The following is a 21,763-nucleotide window of genomic DNA, read 5'->3' as shown; positions in this document are numbered from 1 at the left end:
AAGTACTAGTCTGCAGCTAGAAATTACGTAAACCGAGGACGACTCTGAAACATTCATTCTATGAGCACATTTCCTAATGGTACTCTGAAGTAACCAATCTAACCATGAAAAACTGATCTTCAGGGAAAAAGAGAAAGAGAGAGAGGGAGACTCGGATGAACTCTCCAGCAGACGGACCGGATTCCAACAGGGAAGACAACAATGACATACACCATAAATATGTACTTGCAATTATTCTCGAATGAGCGTCCGTTCATGTGCGAAGGATTGGATGATTTATAGTAAAGGCTGGGTTCGTGCAGATAACCAACAATTTATGACGTTCAGATGAGACTGACGTGAGGTAAAGAACAATCACTAATAATCATTAGTTTAATTACATAATAATTAGAGAATTGATTTGATAAAATAAGTCTTCACCTTTAATGTCAAAGACACGACACCACTGTATTTGAGTTTCTTGGAATAGAAACACCATAGTATAAATCATGCCAAAATATCTTAAATAAATTATAATTAATAAAGGCCAGTATAAGGTTCTTTTCAAGGCTGTAATTCAACGGACTGTCACCGAGGGCATGCGCAATGATGATATCACCAAAAGAGAACACAGATTATTGGTGCGTTAAAAACAGGGATTGGACAAATCTTCTTAGCAATATCAGACTGGGTTTGACTTCGCTTGGCTTCAAATGCCCTGATTGATAAATATGCAACTATGTAGCGTGACACTTTTGTTTACCAAAGACCCAACAATTAGACAATATTTAAAATTATTCCCACTAATAAAAACAGCTCCATGCAACGTTATTGTCCAAAAAATGTTTTGGGTCCAGTAGGTGGCTTTTGACTAGCTATGTCCCCACAGTGACTGTATGTACATACCCCAACCAGAAGCCATGGATTACAGGCAACATCCCCACTGAGCTAAAGGGTAGGAGCGGGACTCTAACCCTTGAAAATTATAAGAAATCCGCGATACCCTCCGATGAACCATCAAACAGGCAAAGCGTCAATACAGGATTGAATTGTACTACGCTGGCTCTGACGCACGTCGTATGAGGCAGGGCTTGCAAACTACTACATACTACAAAAGGGAAGCACAGCCGCGAGCTGCCCAGTGACACGAATGTACCAGACGAGCTAAATTACTTCTACTCTCTTCGAGGCAAGGAACACTGAAACAATCATGAGAGCACCAGCTGTTCTGGAGGACTGTGTGATCACGCTCTCCGTAGCCGATTTGAGTAAGACTTTTAAACAGGTCAACATTCACAAGGCCGCAGGGCCAGACGGGATACCAGGACATGTACTCCGAGCATATGCTGACCAACTGGCAAGCATCTTCACTCACATTTTTAACCAGCTCCTGACTGAGTCTGTAATGCCAACATGTTGTTTCAAGCAAGACCACCAAAGTATTCTTGGGCACAGGGACTAAGGTAACCTGCCTTAATGACTACTGACCCATAGCACTCACGTCTGTAGCCATGAAGTGCTCTGAAATGGGTCATGGCTCACAACAATACCAGATGATACAATCTTTATTGCACTCAACACTGCCCTTTCCCACCTGGACAAAAGAAATGCCTATGTGAGAATGCTATTATATGCTACTATAGCTCAGCATTCAACACCATAGTGCCCTCAAAGCTCATCACTAAGCTGGGACTAAACACTGGGACTAAACACTTCCCTCTGCAACTGGATCCTGGACTTCCTGAAGGGCTGCCTCCTTGTAGTAAGGGTAGGTAACAACACATCCACCACGCTGATCCTCAACCACCTTCAGGGGTGCTTGCTCAGTCCCCTCCTGTACTCCCTGTTCACTCATGACTGCATGGCCAGGCATGATTCCAAAACCATCATCAAGTTTGCCAATGACACAACAGTGGTAGGCCTGATTTTTTAAATATAAATATGAACTTTATCAAACAAAACATGCATGTATTGTGTAACATGAAGTCCTATGAGTGTCATCTGATGAAGACAATTCAAGGTTAGTGATTCATTTTATCTTTCTTTATGCTTTTTGTGAATGCTATATTTTGCTGGAAAATGGCTGTGCTTATTGTGGTTTGGTGGAGAACTAACATAATCGTTTGAAGTGCTTTGAAATCAGACCCTTTGGTGGGATTAACAATGAGAATAGCTTTAAAATTACATAAAACACATGTATGTTTAAGGAATTGTAATTATGAGATTTCTGTGGTTTGAATTTGGTGCCCTCTATTTTCACTGATAGTTGTCATATCGATCCCGGTATTTGGATTGCAGCCATAACAAGTTAACCTCTATTTGTGAATTTATGAAACCTGTGCCGGTGGAAAAATATTTAGACGTGGGGGCGCAGTCCACAAACAATCGCATGGTCTGCTTTCGCTGTGAAGCCTACTGTAAATCGGACAGTGCAGTTAGATTAACAAGAATTTAAGCTTTTAACTTCTTGGTGACAGGGGGCAGTATTGAGTAGCTTGGATGAATAAGGTGCCCAGAGTAAACTGCCTGCTACTCTGTCCCAGATGCTAATATATGCATATTATTAGAAGTATAGAAATTGATAGAAACCACTCTGAAGTTTCTAAAACTGTTTGAATGATGTCTGTGAGTATAACAGAACTCATATGGCAGGCGAAAACCTGAGACAAATCCAACCAGGAAGTGGAAAATCTGAGGTTTGTAGTTTCATTTAAGTGATTGCCTATCCAATATGCTGTGTCTAAGGGGCCAGATTGCACTTCCCAAGGCTTCCAGCAGATGTCAACAGTCATTATAAGGTTGTTTGAGGCTTCTATTGTGGAAGGGTGTCGAATAAGAGCTGTTTCAACAAGTGGACTAGGCTGAGCCCAATCAGTTGTTTACTGCGCGGTCACGCAGTAATGAATACGCTATTGTCCGGTTGGAATATTATTGAATATTTATTATAAAAAGACCCTAAGGATTTATTGTAAACATTGTTTGACATGTTTCTACAAACTGTAATGGAACTCTTTTGACTTTTCGGCTGGATTTTGTGCTCACGCATTGTGCCTTTGGAATAGTGAACTAAACAAGCGAACAAAACGGAGGTATTTGGACATAAATATGGACGTAATCGAACAAAACAAACATTTCTTGTGGAAGTGGGAGTCCTGGGAGTGCATTCCGACGAAGATCAGCAAAGGTAAGTGAAGATTTATTCATGCTATTTATGACTTTTGTTGACTCCACAATTTGGCGGGTAACTGTATGGCTTGCTTTTGTGGCTGAACGCTGTTCTCCGATGATTGAATATTGTACTTTTGCCGTAAAGCTTTTTAAAAATCTGACACAGCGGTTGCATTAAGACCAAGTTTATCTTTAATTCTATGTAAAACATGTATCTTTCATCAAAGTCTATGATGAGTTTTTCTGTTATTTGATGTGGATCTCTGTAATTTCTATGGATGTTTTGGAGGCATTTCTGAACATGGCGCCAATGTAAACTGAGATTTTTGGATATAAATATGAACTTGATTGAACAAAACATACATGTATTGTGCAACATTGAGTCCTGGGAGTGTCATCTGATGAAGATTGTCAAAGGTTAGTGATTAATTTGACCTATATTTCTGCTTTTTATGACACCTCTCTTTGGTTGGAAAATGGCTGAATGCTTTCTGTGACTAGTTGCTGACCTAACATAATGATATCTTTGAAATCGGACACTGTGGTTGGATTAACGAGAAGTGTATCTTTAAAAAGGTGTACTTGTATGGTTGAGGAATTTTAATTATGAGATTTCTGTTGTTTTGAATTTGGCGCCCTGCAATTTCACTGGCTGTTGGCGAGGTGGGACGCTAGCGTCCCAAACCCATTTTCCGAACCGATAGAAGACACTTGATGTACCTAAATCTTTAAACAATCATAAAAATGATGGATATTATTTGAATTGCGCACACTCCAGGTCCACCGGAAGTTGTCCCGCTAGTGGGACACCTAGCCTTATTTTAACCAACAATGCTTTAAACAGTTTTAACAAGGAAAAAGAAATGTTAAATAAAAAATAGATAATAAAAGTAAGAAATAATTCAACAGCAGCAGAAAAATAACAAGTGTGGCTATATACAGGGGGAACCGGTACAGAGTCAATGTGCGGGGGCACCGGTTAGTTGAGGTAATTGAGGTAATATGTTAAGGGCTTGTATGTAAGCATTTCCCTGTAAGGTTTACACCTGTTGTATTCGGCACATGTGACAAATAAAATTTGATTTGATTTTGATTTGAAATTGCCTAATTTGTTTGCGTCAGCCAGCACAGAATGGTAAGGTAGTAATCGTTTATTACTATTACCTATTGTATTTGTTGTCATTCATTATTATTAGGCATTCTCAAGCACCGTAAAGGCCAAATTAAAATGCAAATTCCCATGAGATGGTAAGGCCTAGGAGGGTGCAACCTAGCAGGATGGTCAAGGGCCAGTTGACCACATAGTGGCGCTATAACAAGCGATTGAAAAGGCAAACTTTGAAAGGTCACAACCTTGACACTGTTTGAGTCACAAAATGCGGTACAAATGTCCATCTCATCACAAGGAACAAATTTGCCTTTGAATCCATAAGGTCCGCAATGATGGATTTTCTTCCATTTTGAATTTTGTGAAAAACACTTAAAATACTATTAATCTGGCATTGAATAACAGATCTGTATGAAACGTTACATGTGGCAAAGTTCTCTCAACAAAACATTTTCCAGACTAGTGCTTAAAACAACATGGCCGCTGTTGACCAATAAGCATTCATATGTGCGTGTTCTGGCATATAAATGCATGTTAATCTGTCAGGGATATTCGTATTCTTGCAAAACTTGGTACACGTTTCAAACACTTGTGAAGCCTCAACATGTTCGAGCACATATTCAGATCGACTACACAGTTGCTCTATGACAGGCACATGTTTATATCTCTTGATCTGTTTGAGTCAGAATGATGAAATTTGGGACACATGCTCAGGGATATGCTTCTAGTTAACCTATGAAGTATGGTTCAATTGGACATGAAAAAACATTTATGTAAGCTCATTTGCTCATAGCAGCCATATTGTTTGAGCCAGAGACCTGGAAAAGTGTGTTTAATGACATGGGTTCTGTCACGCCCTGGTCAAAGTATTTTGTGTTTATCTTTATGTATTTGGTCAGGCCAGGGTGTGGCATGGGTTTTTTGTTTGATTAAACATGAATCTCAATCGACACGCTGCAGTTTGGTCCGACTCTCCTTCATCACCACTAGAAAACCGTTACAGAATCACCCACCACCAACGGACCAAGCGGCGTGTCAACAGGCAGGAGAAGCCGAAAAAGGAGATGCTAAATAAGGATTTCTGGACATGGGAGGAAATCCTCGACGGGAGAGGACCCTGAGCTAAACCAGGGGAGTGTAGCCGCCCAAAGGTGCAACAGGAGAAGAGGCAACAGAGGCAGCAGCAGCTACAGTGGGAGAGGTTGCACCACCTGGAGAAATGGACATGGGAGGAGGAATTGGACGGTAAAGGACCCTGGAATCAGCCTGGAGATTATTGTCGCCCCAAAGCCGAGCTGGAGGCAGCAAAAGCAGAGAGGCGGCATTATAAGGAGCTAGCACGGCAGAGCGGATGGAAGCCCGAGAGTCAGCCCCAAAAATTTCTTGGGGGGCTTACAGGGAGTATGGCTATGCCAGGTAGGAGACCTGCGCAAACTCCCTGTGCTTACCGGGGGCTGGAGAGACCGGGCAGGCACCGTGTTATGCTGTGGAGCGCACGGTGTCTCCAGTGCGGGTGCACAGCCCGGTTCGGTATATTCCAGCTCCGCGTATCGGCCGGGCTAGATTGAGCGTCGAGCCAAATGCCATGAAGCCGGCTCTACGCATCTGGTCCCCAGTGCGTCTCCTTGGGCCGGCTTACATGGCACCAGCCTTGCGCTCTGTGTCTCCGGTTCGCCTGCATAGCCCAGTGCGGGCTATTCCACCGCGCCGCACTGGCAGGGCAACCGAGAGCATTCAACCAGGTAAGGTTGGGCAGGCTCGGTGCTCAAGAGCTCCAGTGCGCCTGCACGGTCCGGTCTATCCAGTACCACCTCCACAACCCAGCCCTCCGGTAGCAGCTCCCCGCACCAGGCTTCCTGTGCGTGTCCTCGGTCCAGTACCACCAGTACCAGCACCACGCATCAGGCCTACAGTGCGCCTCGCCTCTCCAGCGCTGTCGGAGCCTTTCTCCTCTCCTGCGCTGCCGGAGTCTCCCGCCTATCTAGCGCTGTTAGAGCTTTCCTCATCTCCAGCGCTGCCGGAGTCTCCCGCCTGTTCAGCGCAGCCAGAGCCTTCCTCCGACACAGCGCTGCAGGAGTCTCCCGCCTGTTCAGCGCAGCCAGAGCTGCCAGTCTGCATGAAGCAGCCAGAGCTGTCAGTCTGCATGAAGCAGCCAGTCTACATGGAGCAGCCAGAGCTGTCAGTCTGCATGGAGCAGCCAGAGCTGTCAGTCTACATGAAGCAGCCCGAGCTGCCAGTCTGCATGAAGCAGCCAGTCTACATGGAGCAGCCAGAGCTGTCAGTCTGCATGAAGCAGCCAGAGCTGCCAGTCTGCATGGAGCTGCCAGTCTGCATGGAGCTGCCAGTCTGCATGGAGCTGCCAGTCTGCAAGGAGCTGCCAGTCTGCAAGGAGCTGCCAGTCTGCAAGGAGCTGCCAGTCTGCACGGAGCTGTGAGTCTGCACAGAGCTGTCAGTCTGCACGGAGCTGTCAGTCTGCACGGAGCTGTCAGTCTGCAAGGAGCTGCCAGTCTGCAAGGAGCTGCCAGTCAGCACGGAGCCGCCAGAGCGGTTAGTCTGTAAGAAGCCGCCAGAGCTGTCAGCCTATATGGAGCAGCTAGTACCGCCAGTCTGCCCAGCATCGCCAGTCTGCCCAGCATCGCCAGTCTGCCCAGCATCGCCAGTCGGCCCAGCACCGCCAGTCTGCCCAGCGTCGTCAGTCTGCCCAGCGTCGTCAGTCTGCCCAGCGCCGTCAGTCTGCCCAGCGCCGTCAGTCTGCCCAGCACCGCCAGTCTGCCTAGCGTCGCCAGTCTGCCCAGCGCCGCCGGTCTGCCCAGCGCCGCCGGTCTGCCCAGCGCCGCCGGTCTGCCCAGCGCCGCCAGGCTGCCCAGCGCCGCCAGATCTGCCAGTCAGCCAGACTCTTCCAGATCTGCCAGTCAGCCAGACTCTTCCAGATCTGCCAGTCAACCAGACTCTTCCAGATCTGCCAGTCAACCAGACTCTTCCAGATCTGCCAGTCAACCAGACTCTTCCAGATCTGCCAGTCAACCAGACTCTTCCAGATCTGCCAGTCAGCCAGGATCTGCCAGTCAGCCAGGATCTGCTGAAACCACCAGCCAGCCAGGATCTGGTAGATCTATCTACCTGCCTGAGCTTCCTCTCAGCTTCCTCCTGAGCTTCCTCTCACTCCTGAGCTTCCTCTCACTCCTGAGCTTCCTCTCACTCCTGAGCTTTCTCTCACTCCCGAGCTTTCTCTCACTCCCGAGCTTCCCCTCAGTCCCGAGCTGCCTTAGTCCCGAGCTGTCCTTCAGTCCCGATCTGCTCCTCAGTCCAGTGGGGTTCTGGGTGAGGACTACTAGGCCATGGTCGGCGGCAAGGGTGGACTATCCAGGGACGAAAGGAGAGGGGACTAAGACATTAACTGAGTGGGGTCCACGTCCCGCGCCGGAGCCGCCACCATGGACAGACGCCCACCCGGACCCTCCCTATTGTTTTGAGGTGCGTTCGGGAGTCCGCACCTTAGGGGGGGGGTTCTGTCACGCCCTGGTCAAAGTATTTTGTGTTTATCTTTATGTATTTGGTCAGGCCAGGGTGTGGCATGGGTTTTTTGTAATTGTGGTGTGTTTGTCTTGGGGTTTTGGTGGTGGTATTGGGATTGTAGCTTAGTGGGTTATCTAGCAAAGTCTATGGCTGTCTGGAGTGGTTCTCAATCAGAGGCAGGTGCTTATCGTTGTCTCTGATTGGGAACCATATTTAGGCAGCCATATTCTTTGAGTTTGTCGTGGGTGATTGTCCTTAGTGTCCTATGTGTACTCTCGGTTAGTTTGCACTAGATAGGCTGTTTCGGTTTCGATTACGTTTATTGTTTTGTGTAGTGTTCGTGTTTCTTTGTTTGATTAAACATGAATCTCAATCGACACGCTGCAGTTTGGTCCGACTCTCCTTCATCACCACTAGAAAACCGTTACAGGTTCAGAGCTGAAACTTACCAATATACCCTTTCCTGCTGTCAAATGGCCTAGTGGCCTCATGGGTGGAAGGTTATTCATATTTATCATAATTTCTTAGTTAAATCAACATCATATTTTTTTTAATAGCCGAAAATCTGATGTTTCTATGTCAAAACGTTTTGTTATATTTCAGTCTTCTGTGATGTACACGCTTGCCAAAATTAGAACTCAACATCGAACAGGTCACACAATATAAGTTTTCGAGTTATTATAATATTGGGATGCAAACTCAAAATTGAATACATTTCAACTGTTACATTACATATCTGACATGGTACAGGAGTGTTAGCTTTTTACGCCCATGTGTGTGAGGTGTACTGTATACTTTTGTTTCAAACTAGAAGACTACCAAGGAACACTCTGTGTGACACTGCAGTAAAAGTTTAAAGTAGTCAACATCATTATAAAAAAAGGTTCAAAATAACTCAAAAACATTATATTGTATGACCTGTTCGATGTTGAGTTCTAATTTTGGCAAGCGTGGTAAACGGTACAGAATTTAGAATTTTATTGGGATCCCCTTTAGCTGACGCCAATTGCTTGTCCTAGGGCAATGTGTCCGGATGGTGGCACTGTGCACACAGCTGAACCCCGGCAATGCTGCTTGTACTTTTTATTATTATTATTGCTATTACGGCATGAGGCTATAAATCTGTTGATCCCTGCCATGCAAGGATTTATTTTGCAACCCGTCCTCTAAATCCATTCATTACGCATGGTCCTCAGTCTCCTGCACTCCTTTTCGAGGATGCTTTCCAAAACATTTTTATGCTTATCATCAAATTAGTAGGTTGCGATCATCGGTGCTATTTGAAATAGAATATCTAATGGGCTTAGCCCGAACCATGAAAAACAGCCACAGACCATTATTCCTCCTCCACCAAACTTTACAGTTGGTACTGTTAATTTGGGCAGGTAGCATTCTCCAGGCCTCCGTCAAACCCATATTAGTCCGTTGGACTGCCAGATGGTGAAGCATGAAGCATTACTCCAGAGAACAGGTTTCCACTGCCGCAGAGTCCAATGGCGGTGAGCTTTACACCACTCCAGCAGACGCTTGGCATGGTGGATGGTGATCTTTGGCTTGTATGTGGCTGCACGACCAAGGAAACCCATTTCATGAAGCTCCCGACAAATAGTTATTGTGCTGATTTTGCTTCCAGAGGCAGTTTGGAACTCGGTTTTGTTGCAACCGAGGACAAATTATTTTTAGTAAATGTTTTAAAAATGAAAAACAGAAATACCTTTTTTACATAAATATTCAGACCCATTTGCAAAATGTGGAAGAAGTCAAGGGGTCTGAATACTTACCGAATGCACTGTATGTAGTGAACCTGTTATTCAGTGCATTTGTATGGGCTGATAGCAATAAGGCCAAATAAATTTAAAAAAAGCTAATCATGTTTTCATATTGTATTTTATACTTTAAGGGGTCATAAAATTCTAAATCAAATAGCAAAATGATACTTAATATGACCATCTTAAAACAATTATTTATAGCTTAGTAGAACCCCTCCCTAGCTTAGACTGTAATGGGTTAAGTCGTTCAAATTAGATAATAAGTAATTTAAACAAGATACTATCTCGTTTGAATGAGTTCAAATGAGATAATTCCAAGAGTGTACGTTTTCCAAATTCTTGTTGCCTTGGGCTTCGGGGCTTCCGTAGAAAGCGGAAATGTATTGCGTGCATAAGTATCTGAACCCTTTGCAATATGGCAAGATAGATGCATGTAACACAAATTACTTAACAAGTCACACCCTATGTTGAATGGACTTTACAGTATAGAGGTTCTCATGATTTTAGAATGAATGATAAGGTCTCTGTAAGGTTACCCAGTCCTATATGAGTTTCAAGCAAAGGTTTAACCACAAAGCAACCATGGATATTTTAAATCAACTCAGGGTTAAAGTTGTAGACTGGCACAGGCATTTGCTTGAAATTCATTTAGTACTGAATAACCTTACAAACCTTAGAATTTATTCTAAAATCTGTGGTGGGATTGAAACTTGACCCACTACAGGTCATTGATGAGAGGAGGTTGGGGATGAAAACCTGAATCTATCAGGGTAAATATATTTAAAAAGGACTATAGTGTATCTTAACACCAGAACACTGTGCAGATCAGACCCGTCCTCAACAGAGGGTAGCCAGAGAATAAGCACAGATTCAGAATCAGTCATTGAATCAGCCATTGATTCCCGTCAACAGAACAGTTATAAATCATGGAGTGTCACGAAAAAACAAATATCGGTACATGCAAGTGTTTTAAGCTGAAATATTTAAATTCTTGTTAACCTCTCTGGGATATGTGGAACGGTAGCGTCCCACTTGGCCAACTTCCAGTGAAAATGCAAAGCGCCAAATTCAAATAAATCACTCTAAAAATTTTACTTTCATGAATTCACACATTGAATATAACAAATTAAAGCTACACTTGTTGTGAATCCAGCCAATGGGTCACAATTCAAAAATGCTTTCCCGTGAAAGCAAACAATGCTATGATCTGAGGATAGCACCCCAGCTAACAATCACAGACCATCATATTTCAACCCTCCCGGCGCGACACAAAACGCAGAAATAAAGATATATTTCATGCCTTACCTTTGATGAGCTTCTTCTGTTAGCACTCCAATATGTCCCATAAACATCACAAATGGTCCTTTTGTTCGATTAATTCCGTTGATATATATCCAAAATGTCCATTTATTTGGCGCGTTTGATCCAGAAAAACACAGGTTCCAACTTGCGCAACGTGACTACAAAATATCTAGTTACCTGTAAACGTTGCCAAAACATTTCAAACTGCTTTTGTAATACAACTTTAGGTATGTTTTAAAGTAAATAATCAATCAAATTGAAGACGTGATGATCTGTGTTCAATACAGGAAGAAAACAAACTGAAGCTACCTTTCTGGTCACGCGTCTCTATCTAACAGTACACTTTGAGTGACCCTCGTTTTGAACAGGGCTATTTCTTCATTACACAAAGGAAAAACCTCAGCCAATTTCTAAAGACTGGTGACATCCAGTGGAAGCGGGAGGAACTGCAAGAAGGTCCCTTAGAAATCTGGATTCCGAATGAAAATCATTGAAAAGAGATTGACCTCAAATGGTTTTGAATGGTTTTTCCTCTGGGTTTCGCCAGCTACATAGGTTCTGTTATACTCACAGACATGATTCAAACAGTTTTAGAAACTTCATAGTGTTTTCTATCCAAATCTACTAATAATATGCATATCTTATCTTCTGGGAATAGCATGCAGTTGAATTTGGGCATGCATTTCATCCGGACGTGAAAATACTGCTCCCTGTCACCAAGAAGTTATTAACTAGCACTTTGAGAGAGTACCATTTGGAAGGACTTCAATAACAACAGTGAATCAATTTAGTTTTAAAGTGGAGATCGCTCAACGATTACTCTCACTATAGAACATTGGTAGTAGTCAGTGACAAATATCAAAGCTAAGGAGGTCTGGATTTGGTTAAAATGTTGGATGGGTGACCAAAGGGATAAATTCTCCAATACGAGGTGCAGCCCAGCCTGTTGTTCTTTTTCTGATAGTGGATATAACGTTGAAGATCAAATCAATTGTATTTTACATGCAGATTCCACACCACAATACACTGAGAAATTATGTTGAAACAATGTTGATTTAAAACCAGTTAGTGCCCAGTGGGGAGCTTGATGACTCATCAACGGGCATGCCATTGTGCGCAAGGCCGAGCACATACATTTTGGCGTACAACGGTCGGAGTCTAAATCAAAGTATGCAATGGCCAAAGTTATCTACAAATTCTTCGTCAGTTAGAATGCTATCTATGACACTACTGTGGGTATTCTAGCCAGTTAAAGATGCCTAAATGAACATGAAATAAACTCTGACTTTGGAATGAATTGTTGTCAATTCACATCTTATATGTTACCTGACTACAGTGGATTATCTTGATAGGTTAATAAATACATGGTGTTCATTTAGGCATGTTTAACTGTCTAGAATACCCACAGTAGTGTCATAGATCGCAGGCTAGCTTGACAACGGACGCCATCGATGCATGCTTCAAAATGTGTAGAAATGAAGTACGCATCCGAGAAATGCCCTACGTGCTCCGTTTCGCATAATTTAATTTGGATTCATAGTCCAACTGTTTGCATGCTCCAATTTGTGTGCTTGGAGTAGTATGCATTTTGAGAAACACCCACTGTATTACACAAGAAGAAGTGAAGATTGCTGGATAATCAGATTATTTCATTACTGTATCTTAGAAACAGAGGCCACATGGACCTGACTGGATGATAAACTGTTACCTGTCTAAATAAAGCAATAAAGGGTCTGAATACTTATGTAAAGCAGGTATTTCTGTTTGTAATGTTTTATAAATGTGCAAAAATGTTTAAAAAAAAAAATGTTTTCGCTTTGTCATTATGGGGTATTGGGTGTAGATTGATGAGGATGTTGGGGTCCATTGTAGAAAAAGGCTGTATCGTAACAAAATTTGTGAAAAAATGAAGGGTTTTGAACACTTTCCGAATGCACTGTGTCACGTTCGTCGTATGAATCGGACCAAGGCACAGCGTGGTATGCGTACATTCTTTATTATTATACCAAACTAACCAAAATAACAAAACGACACGTGAAGCTATACAAATGAGACAAGAACCCACGAACACAAAAGGGAAAATGGCTACCTAAATATGATCCCCAATCAGAGACAACGATAAACAGCTGCCTCTGATTGGGAACCATATCAGGCCACCATAGACATACAAATTACCTAGACCTACAAAACCCCTAGACATACAAAACCCTAGACAATACAAAAACTAGCAAACCCACCCTCGTCACACCCTGACCTAACCAAAATATTTAAAAAACAGAGATATCTAAGGTGCGGACTCCTGACCGCAAACCTGAACCTAATAGGGAGGGTCCGGATGGGCATCTACCCTTGGTGGCGGCTCCGGTTCTGGACGCAGCCCCCCCTCCTTACGCTGATCCCTCTGCCTTTGTTGAAACGGACCGTGGATCATCGCCGGTGGCTCTGGACTGCGGATCATCGCTGGAGCCCCGGACTGGGAACCATCGCTGGAGACCTGGGACTGGGGACCGTCGCTGGAGACCTGGGACTGGGGACCGTTGCTGGAGCCCTGGGACTGGGGACCGTCGCTGGAGACCCCGGGCTGGGGACCATCGTTGGAGACCCCGGGCTGGGGACCTTCGCTGGAGACCCCGGGCTGGGTACAGTTGCTGGAGAACCCAGGCTGGGGACCATCATTGGAGGTCCCGGACTGCGGCCCGTCGTTGGAGGTTCCGGACTGGGAACTGTCGCGGGAAGCTCTGGACTGGGTACTGTCGCCGGAAGCTCTGGACTGGGTACTGTCGCCGGAAGCTCTGACCTGGGAACTGTCGCCGCAAACTCTGGACTGTGGAGGCGAACTGGAGGCCTGATGCGTGGGACTGGTACTGGTGGTACCGGGCTGTTGACATGCACCTCAGGGCGAGTGGAGAGAGGAGGCACAGGATGTACTGGACTGTGGATGTGCACTGGAGACCGGATGCGTGGGACCGGTACAGGTGGCACCGGGCTGATGACATGCACCTCAGGGCGAGTGCGGGGAGGAGACACAGAACGTACTGGACTGTGGAGGCGCACTGGAGATCTGGAGTGTAGAGCTGGCACAATGCGTCCTTACAGGATGCTCACTTGAGCCCGGCAAGTGCGTGGCACTAGCACAGGACGCACTTGGCTTTGCAGACGTACCGGAGACCCAGTACGCAGAGCCAGCACAGGATATCCCGGTCCAAGGAGGTGTACTGGAGACCAGGAGCACTGAGCCGGCACCATCCGTCCTGGCTGGATACCCATTCTAGCCCGGCAAATGTGAGGAGCTGAAATAGAGCGCACCAGGCTACATCACGGGTGATCTCAACATTGATCGAAATAATTGTGTTAACTTTGACTGATGTCTTGAGATGTTGCCTCAATATATCCACATAATTTTCTTTGTCTTTGTCAAAAAACTGGTGATTGGCGAATGCAATGCAAGGCATCAAGATCATCAGGCTGTGGTGGTGTTCCTGCCCAACTACATTGCAGACGCATGCCAGATCTCACAACGGCAGGATGTCAGTTAACCACATATGATATAGCAATCAGTTTTTGCATCAACCAACGGTTGCAATGCCTGCGCAACTAGTCAGTCAGGCAGGAACACCACCAACTACTGAATGCCCTGTTTCTAAGGCTCCTGGTCTCCTAGCAACAAAGCTTTTAACAAGGGGCAACACATAATTTATACTATAAAACAAGGGGGAAGGTTAGACTGCCTGAGGGCATATCGATCACCACTGTCGGGAGAGGAGGATGGAGAGAGGGAAAAGTCTGACGCTCCCTCAATTGAGACAGAGTATGATTGTTTATGGGTACATCAAGGTACGTATAGAGTGAGGGAACTAGAAGTGAGGGGTGGTTGTAAGAGTAGAGTAGAAAGTAATTTACTGTAATTCAATAGGACCCTATACAGGCCTCCCAAGTGGTGCAGCAGGCTACAGCACAGCAGCTCTAGAGGCGTCACTATTGACCCTGGTTCCATCCCAGGCTATGTCGAAGCCGGCCGCGACCGGGAGACCCATGAGGCGCTGCACAATTGGCACAGCATCATCTAGGTTTAGGGGAGGGTTTGGCCGGCTGGGATGTCCTTGTCCTATCGGGCTCTAGCGATTCCTTGTGGTGGGCCGGGCGCACTGTACAGTGTTTCCTCCGATACATTGGTGTGGCTGGCTTCCAGGTTAAGCACACAGTGGGTCAAGAAGCAGTGCGGCTTGGCGGGGTCGTGTTTCGGAGGACGCATGGCTCTCGACCTTCACCTCGCGAATCCATACGGGAGTTGCAGCAATGGGACTGTAAAAACTGTTTAAAAAAAAAAAGAATAATAAAAAAAACAACACTATACATTTTAAAGCAGAAATGTTTGATATTGGACTACGGCCATTGAACATTTTAATCACCGATTCTTTTGAAGATGGAGATGGCTATTCAGAAGCACCAGCTGTCCAACTGACTGATTATATAGCTCTGAGATAGGAGTATATATTGTAGATGCAGAATAGCATCCACATCATAACATATTACACCTGCGCTGGGTGTCTCTTTCTGGTATCATTAAAGCTACAGTCTGGGATAGGCACATCTGTTCAGTGGTCATTTAAATTCTTAATATTGTCCCATTAATTATTGAAGAATATAACCTATAAATGAGGTTACCCTACCTGTAATGGACACGAGGGGAGACAGAGTTGGTTTCAAGCGCAGGGCGCAGCAGGTGTTTAATGCAAAGGACCACAGGAGGAGGCAGGTAGCTGGGTCCAGGGGCAGGCAGAAGGTCATACACAGGAGGAGGCAGGAAGCTGGGTCCAGGGGCAGGCAGAAGGTCATACACAGGAGGAACAGGTAGCTGGGTCCAGGGGCAGGCAGAAGGTCATACACAGGAGGAACAGGTAGCTGGGTCCAGGGGCAGGCAGAAGGTCATACACAGGGGGTCCAAAAGGGCAACAGTACAGGCAGGGAAATGGCTGGTAACGTAGTCTGGGAGATCATGCAATAGGTAGATAACAGGAAATCAGATAAAGTACAGACAGGGAATAGGCAAAAGGCGCCGTTAGTGAGGCAGGCGTAAATCACGGGACAAACAGCGCTCTGAAAGACGTGTGTCACAAAATGAAAAATATTCGCACAGTAATTGGGTGCAAAGAACTCTTTATCTTTTACTTACTCCTGATAACTACATGCTCTGCTTAAGGGCACACTACCGCGACCGTCCCAAACTGTTACATTTCTTAACAGTATGCTAGATTATTATTTGTACGCAAATGTGTATACTGTGTATACAATAATGTTGACGTACACTGTAAAGGGGTTACTGTAATATTCACAGTAATTTACTTGCCATTAACTGCCTCTACTGTAATATCAGAGCAACTACACACAATACAATACTGTCAAATTGACTGTATTATACTGTAAAATAGTTCATGCATTTGTAATTGGAATTCATGAATAGATTAATTCAATTCATTAAGGGGAGATAGGTTTGTATTTTACTGTAATTATACATGATTGGTGCAAGCAGGTTGGCGGCTGGCAGGTAAGGTGTTTACATATTCATTACAGCATATCAGTGAATAAGTATTTAGCCTTGCACTAGCCTTGGCTTGTGTGAGCCGGAACGGCTCATAGGAGCAGGAGCCTATCTCCTGTTTCTGTAGAATGATGTAGCTTGGTTTACAAGTACACCCCCTGAACAGGATGCTAGCATATCGCAGGGCCTTGGGTCCACTGGGTCCCATTTTTACAGACTTTGGTATAATACGGCCGGGGATCAAACTCCCAATCTTCCAATCTCAGGGCGGACATTCAAACCACAAGATCACTGAGTTGGTCAATATTTAGTTTTTTTTTATATCCCTTGCACTTCTAGAGGCCCAATGCAGACGTTTTTCTATCTATCAATATCAAATCCTTTCTGGGTACAAATTAAGTACCTTACTGTAATAGATTTCCATTAAAATGGAAATCCCCCAAAAATGTGAAGCAAAAAAAATTTCAAGCAAGAATTTTGCTAGGACCTTCTGGGAGTGATCTGAGTGGGATGTGAAAACTGAAAACCTGCTGTTATTGGCAGAGAGATTTTGAACAGTTTTTGGTCTATAAACCAATTTACAGCATGGTGATGTCACCATGGTAAGCCGAAACTCTGGTATAGAGTGCAACTAATATCAATCAGCAACTATCAGGAAATACCACTGATAACATGTTTACACTTTTTACAGTGTTAGTTTCACCAGCTGTACAATAAGATACAAAACACATCAAACACAGAATTTTGACAGCATTGGGATTTTAGCAAAGGGTTCCAAACGGCAGTGACTAAACGGCAACATACAAAAAGGACATGGCAAAATGCTCAACAATGACTTGCTGGCACTCCAATCTGTCCCCTATACATTTTAAATTGATGAGGCACTCCTATCAGTTAAACTGGTACTGCACTCTGACTAACAGATGCAACAAATATAGCCATTTTGAAGGCACGTCTCAAAATATGTAAATGAGCCAGAAACAATAATATCATGCAAAAGTATTGCATTTTGTGGGGTGGAATTACAATATTATTAAAAATACAATTATTTCCCTGTCCACAACATTTCACAGTATGGTTTTTGTGTGTGTGTGTGTGTGTGTGTGTGTGTGTGTGTGTGTGTGTGTGTGTGTGTGTGTGTGTGTGTGTGTGTGTACCTTCAGTTATTTCCAGCACCTCAGAGAAAGAGTAATGTTGAGCTCTACAAGTAGTGGCATTCATGTCCATCAATCCATTTATGTAGATACTGTAAGTAAACAAACTACTGCTATGAATAGTGTCTGCCTTGATCTCTCCATTTGGCTCTTTCCCGCACTATTTTTCTCTCCCTGATATAAGTGGCTCAGCGTCAGCAGTGACAGTGTGCAAGCTGATGTCAGATCAGCCTCTAATTGGCCAAATCAATCCCCCATCCATCAATCCAACTCAATCCCCCATCCCCCCTATTTTCTCCTTCCTCCATTCCTCTCTCTACCTTCTCATATTGTTCCATTTCCTCTCTCTCTCAATCTTTGTCTCCCTTTGTGTGTCTCTGCTTGTATCTTCCGTTGCCTTTCGCTCTCTCTGGACTGACTGACGTGGGTATCGTCCAATCCCTGCAGGGCTGTGTGAGGCGGGGCCACAATAGTGTGGTGGGGAAGGCAGAGCTGGGTGGTGTCGGCCAGCTCCAGGCCGAGATGCTCCATTTGGATCTGATTGACGGGGCCGATAGTTACCGCGACAACAAGGAGTCATCCAAGGAGCCATCTTCCACAGCACCCTTGCCAATAACCGAGGACCCGCCTCTAGTAACCATGGATATATACCGCCCTAAGAGACCCACAACCCTTAACCTTTTCCCCATGGTGCCACACAGTCAGGTGAGTCCAAATGAACCCTCCGTTATCACTTCAGTACTCTTCCCATCCTTTCGCTGGCTGACTGCACTTTTCTTTGTTTTTAACCTCTGTTTGTGACAGCTGAGTGAATACTGAGAGCTGGAAGGATGGAAGAATGAAATTATAGATTTATATGTATAAGAATGTGAGGATAAAGCTGAAATTATATACTGTATCTAGCCTATATGTGTGTATAAAATCAGTGGGGAAAACCTGTGATGATATCACCCCCCTAGACACCATGTCTGTTTTTCTCTGTGAGTGTGTTATGCTGGTCAAAACAATGGCTGGGATTGTCAGGAGAGAGAGTGTGTTTTTGGTACCCATCTCCTTTTGTGTGTGACAACTGTGTATATGTGTGACTGAGGCTTGTGACTGTGCATCAGTGGTGGTCGGTGCCATTCAATGTCATTCATATTCCATTCCCCCAGCTCAATGTAACATCGATAGGTTTGGCTACTATTATTATACAACATTTTTCCCTATAATCTAGCCCAGTGGTTTCCAACCTTTTTTGGGTACAGGTGTGATTACTAGATTAGGTGTAAATTGGACAAAAATTAGGTTTAAAATCAATATTATTTGTCTATGTCATTTAATAGCAAAAAATTATGATTTATTACTATAATAACACTCATGTACACTTAACATGCAAGCAGTAAAATTAGATTTTAAAAAACAGATAAAGATATATCTAATAGAACAGAGGGTACTGTGAAGTAACAAACATGGGCAAAGACACAATAACATATGCACTATACACACACGTAAACACAGATTTTGTGTTGTGGATATGTGGTAGTAGAGTAGGGGCCTAAGGGCACACACTTAATACAGTGCCTAGCAAAAGTGGTGCGTGCATATGTATTCACCCCCTTTGCTATGATGCCCCTAAATAAGATCTGGTGCAACCAATTATCTTCAGAAGTCACATAATTAGTTAAATAAAGTCCAGCTGTGTGCAATCTAAGTGTCACATGATTTCAGTATATGTACATACCTGTTCTGAAAGGCCCCAGAGTCTGCAACATCACTAAGCAAGGGGCCCACTAAGCAAGCGGCACTATGAAGACCAAGGAGACAAAGTTGTGTAGAAGTACTGATCAGGGTTGGGTTATAAAAAAAGATCAGAGACTTTGAACATCCCACAGAGCACCAATAAATCCATTAATAAGAAAATGGAAAGAATATGGCACCACAACAAACCTGCCAAGAGAGGGCCGCCCACCAAAACCCTCAGACCAGGCAAGGAAGGCTTTAACCTCTTCAAGCTAGGGGGCACTATTTTTATGTTTGGAAAAATAATGTTCCAAATCAAATCAAATTTATTTATATAGCACTTCGTACATCAGCTGATATCTCAAAGTGCTGTACAGAAACCCAGCCTAAAACCCCAAACAGCAAGCAATGCAGGTGTAGAAGCACGGTGGCTAGGAAAAACTCCCTAGAAAGGCCAAAACCTAGGAAGAAACCTAGAGAGGAACCAGGCTATGTGGGGTTCCCAATGTAAATTGCCTATTTCTCTGGACCAGATGATAGAATATGCATATAATTGACAGATTAGGATAGAAAACCACTCTAAAGTTTCCAAAACTGTCAAAATATGTCTGTGAGTATAACAGAACTGAAATTGCACGCAAAACCCTGAGAAAAATCAAACCAGGAATTGGCTTCTATTTTGAAAACTCCATGTTCCATAGCCTCCCATTCCTCCATTTAAAGGGATATCAACCAGATTCATTTTCCTATCGCTTCCTCGAGGTGTCAACAGTCTTCAGACATAGTTTCAGGCTTTTATTTTGAAAAATGAGTCAGAAAGATAACATCGCGTCAGGTGGTCACATGAGTTTTGCTCGCACAACAGAGTTCGGACACCCATTTCCTTTCCCTCTCCTACTGAACAAGACCGTTGTGGTTGATATATTATAAATTATATATTTTAAAAACAACCTGAGGATTGATTATAAAAAATGTTTGACATGTTTCTGTGGACATTACGGATATTATTTGGAATTTTCGTCTGCGTTGTCGTGACTGCTGTTTCCTGTGGATTTCTAAAGGTATTTTGGATATAAAAAATAATCTTTATGGAACAAAAGGAACATTTAATGTGTAACTGGGAGTCTCGTGAATGAAAACATCTGAAGATCATCAAAGGTAAACGATTAATTTGATTGCTTTTCTGATTTTCGTGACCAAGCTACCTGATGCTAAGTGTACTTAATGTTTTGTCATGCGATCGATAAACTTACACAAACGCTTGGATTGCTTTCGCTGTATTGCAGAAATTCAAAATCTGAGATTATAGGTGGATTAACAAAAGGCTAAGCTGTGTTTTGCAATATTGCACTTGTGATTTCATGAATATAAATATTTGTAGTAATATTTTTGGACTGTGGCGCTATGCTATCCAGCAGTTGCTGATGACAATTATCCCTCTTAATGGATGGGTAGCATCAAGAAGTTAATCAAAGCGGCAACAAAGAGACCAAGAGAACCCTGAAGGAGCTGCAAAGCTCCACAGCGGAGATTGGAGTATCTGTCCATAGGACCACTTTAAGCAGTACACTCCACAGAGCTGGGCTTTACGGAAGAGTGGCCAGAAAAAAGCAATTGCTTAAAAAATATATATAAGCAAACACGTTTGGTGTTCGCCAAAAGGCATGTGGGAGACTACCCAAACATATGGAAGAAGGTACTCTGTTCAGATGAGACTACAATTGAGCTTTTTGGCCATCAAGGAAAACGCTATGTCTGGCGCAAACCCAACACCTCCCCATCACCCCAAGAAAACCATCCCCACAGTGAAGCCTGGTGGTGGCAGCATCATGTTGTGGGGATGTTTTCATCGGCAGGGACTGGGAAACTGGTCAGAATTTAAGGAATTATGGATGCTGCTAAATACAGGGAAATTCTTGAGGGAAACCTGTTTCAGTCTTCCGGAGATTTGAGACTGGGGACGGAGATTCACCTTCCAGCAGGACCCTAAGCATCCTGTTGAAGCAACACTTGAGTGGTTTAAGGGACACATTTAAATGTCTTGGAATGGCTTAATCAAAGCCCAGATCTCAATCCAATTGAGAATCTGTGGTAAAACATAAAGATTGCTGTACACCAGCAGAACCCATCCAACTTGGAGGAGCTGTAGCGGTTTTACCTTGAAGAATGGGCAAAGCTCCCAGTGGCTAGATGTGCCAAGCTTATAAAGACATACCCCAAGATACATGCAGCTGTAATTGCTGCAAAAGTTGGCTCTACAAAGTATTGACTTTGGTGGGGTGAATAGTTATGCACGATCAAGTTCTGTTTTTTTGTCTTATTTTGTTTGTTTTACAATAAAAAATATTTTGCATCTTCAAAGTGGTAGGCATGTGTGGTGGTTAATTTCTGCATTACCAAATGAGGAGAAACAAACTTCATACACCGGTCAGAGTTATACATAAGCTTCCGGGTTAGCATTATCACCTCAGTCATCGGCTTCATCAATAAATACACCGACGATGTC

At 43.9% G+C, this 21,763-nt stretch overlaps 1 protein-coding gene across 1 annotated transcript in view; it reads left to right on the top strand.

The window, feature by feature from the left end:
• LOC112264159 (C-Jun-amino-terminal kinase-interacting protein 1) overlaps positions 1-21,763 on the top strand; it is a 144,495-nt gene that overhangs the window by 38,269 nt on the left and 84,463 nt on the right. The window contains exon 3 of the mRNA XM_042330731.1: positions 17,983-18,240. Within this exon, the coding sequence (XP_042186665.1) occupies positions 17,983-18,240 (258 nt within the window). The remainder of the gene's footprint in view (positions 1-17,982; positions 18,241-21,763) is intronic.

Source organism: Oncorhynchus tshawytscha, linkage group LG12 (assembly GCF_018296145.1).
Source record: "Oncorhynchus tshawytscha isolate Ot180627B linkage group LG12, Otsh_v2.0, whole genome shotgun sequence".
In the NCBI taxonomy this organism is placed as follows: Eukaryota; Metazoa; Chordata; class Actinopteri; order Salmoniformes; family Salmonidae; genus Oncorhynchus; species Oncorhynchus tshawytscha.
Note: the sequence above shows the minus strand (reverse complement) of the source record. Positions and strands in the feature narration are given on the sequence as shown.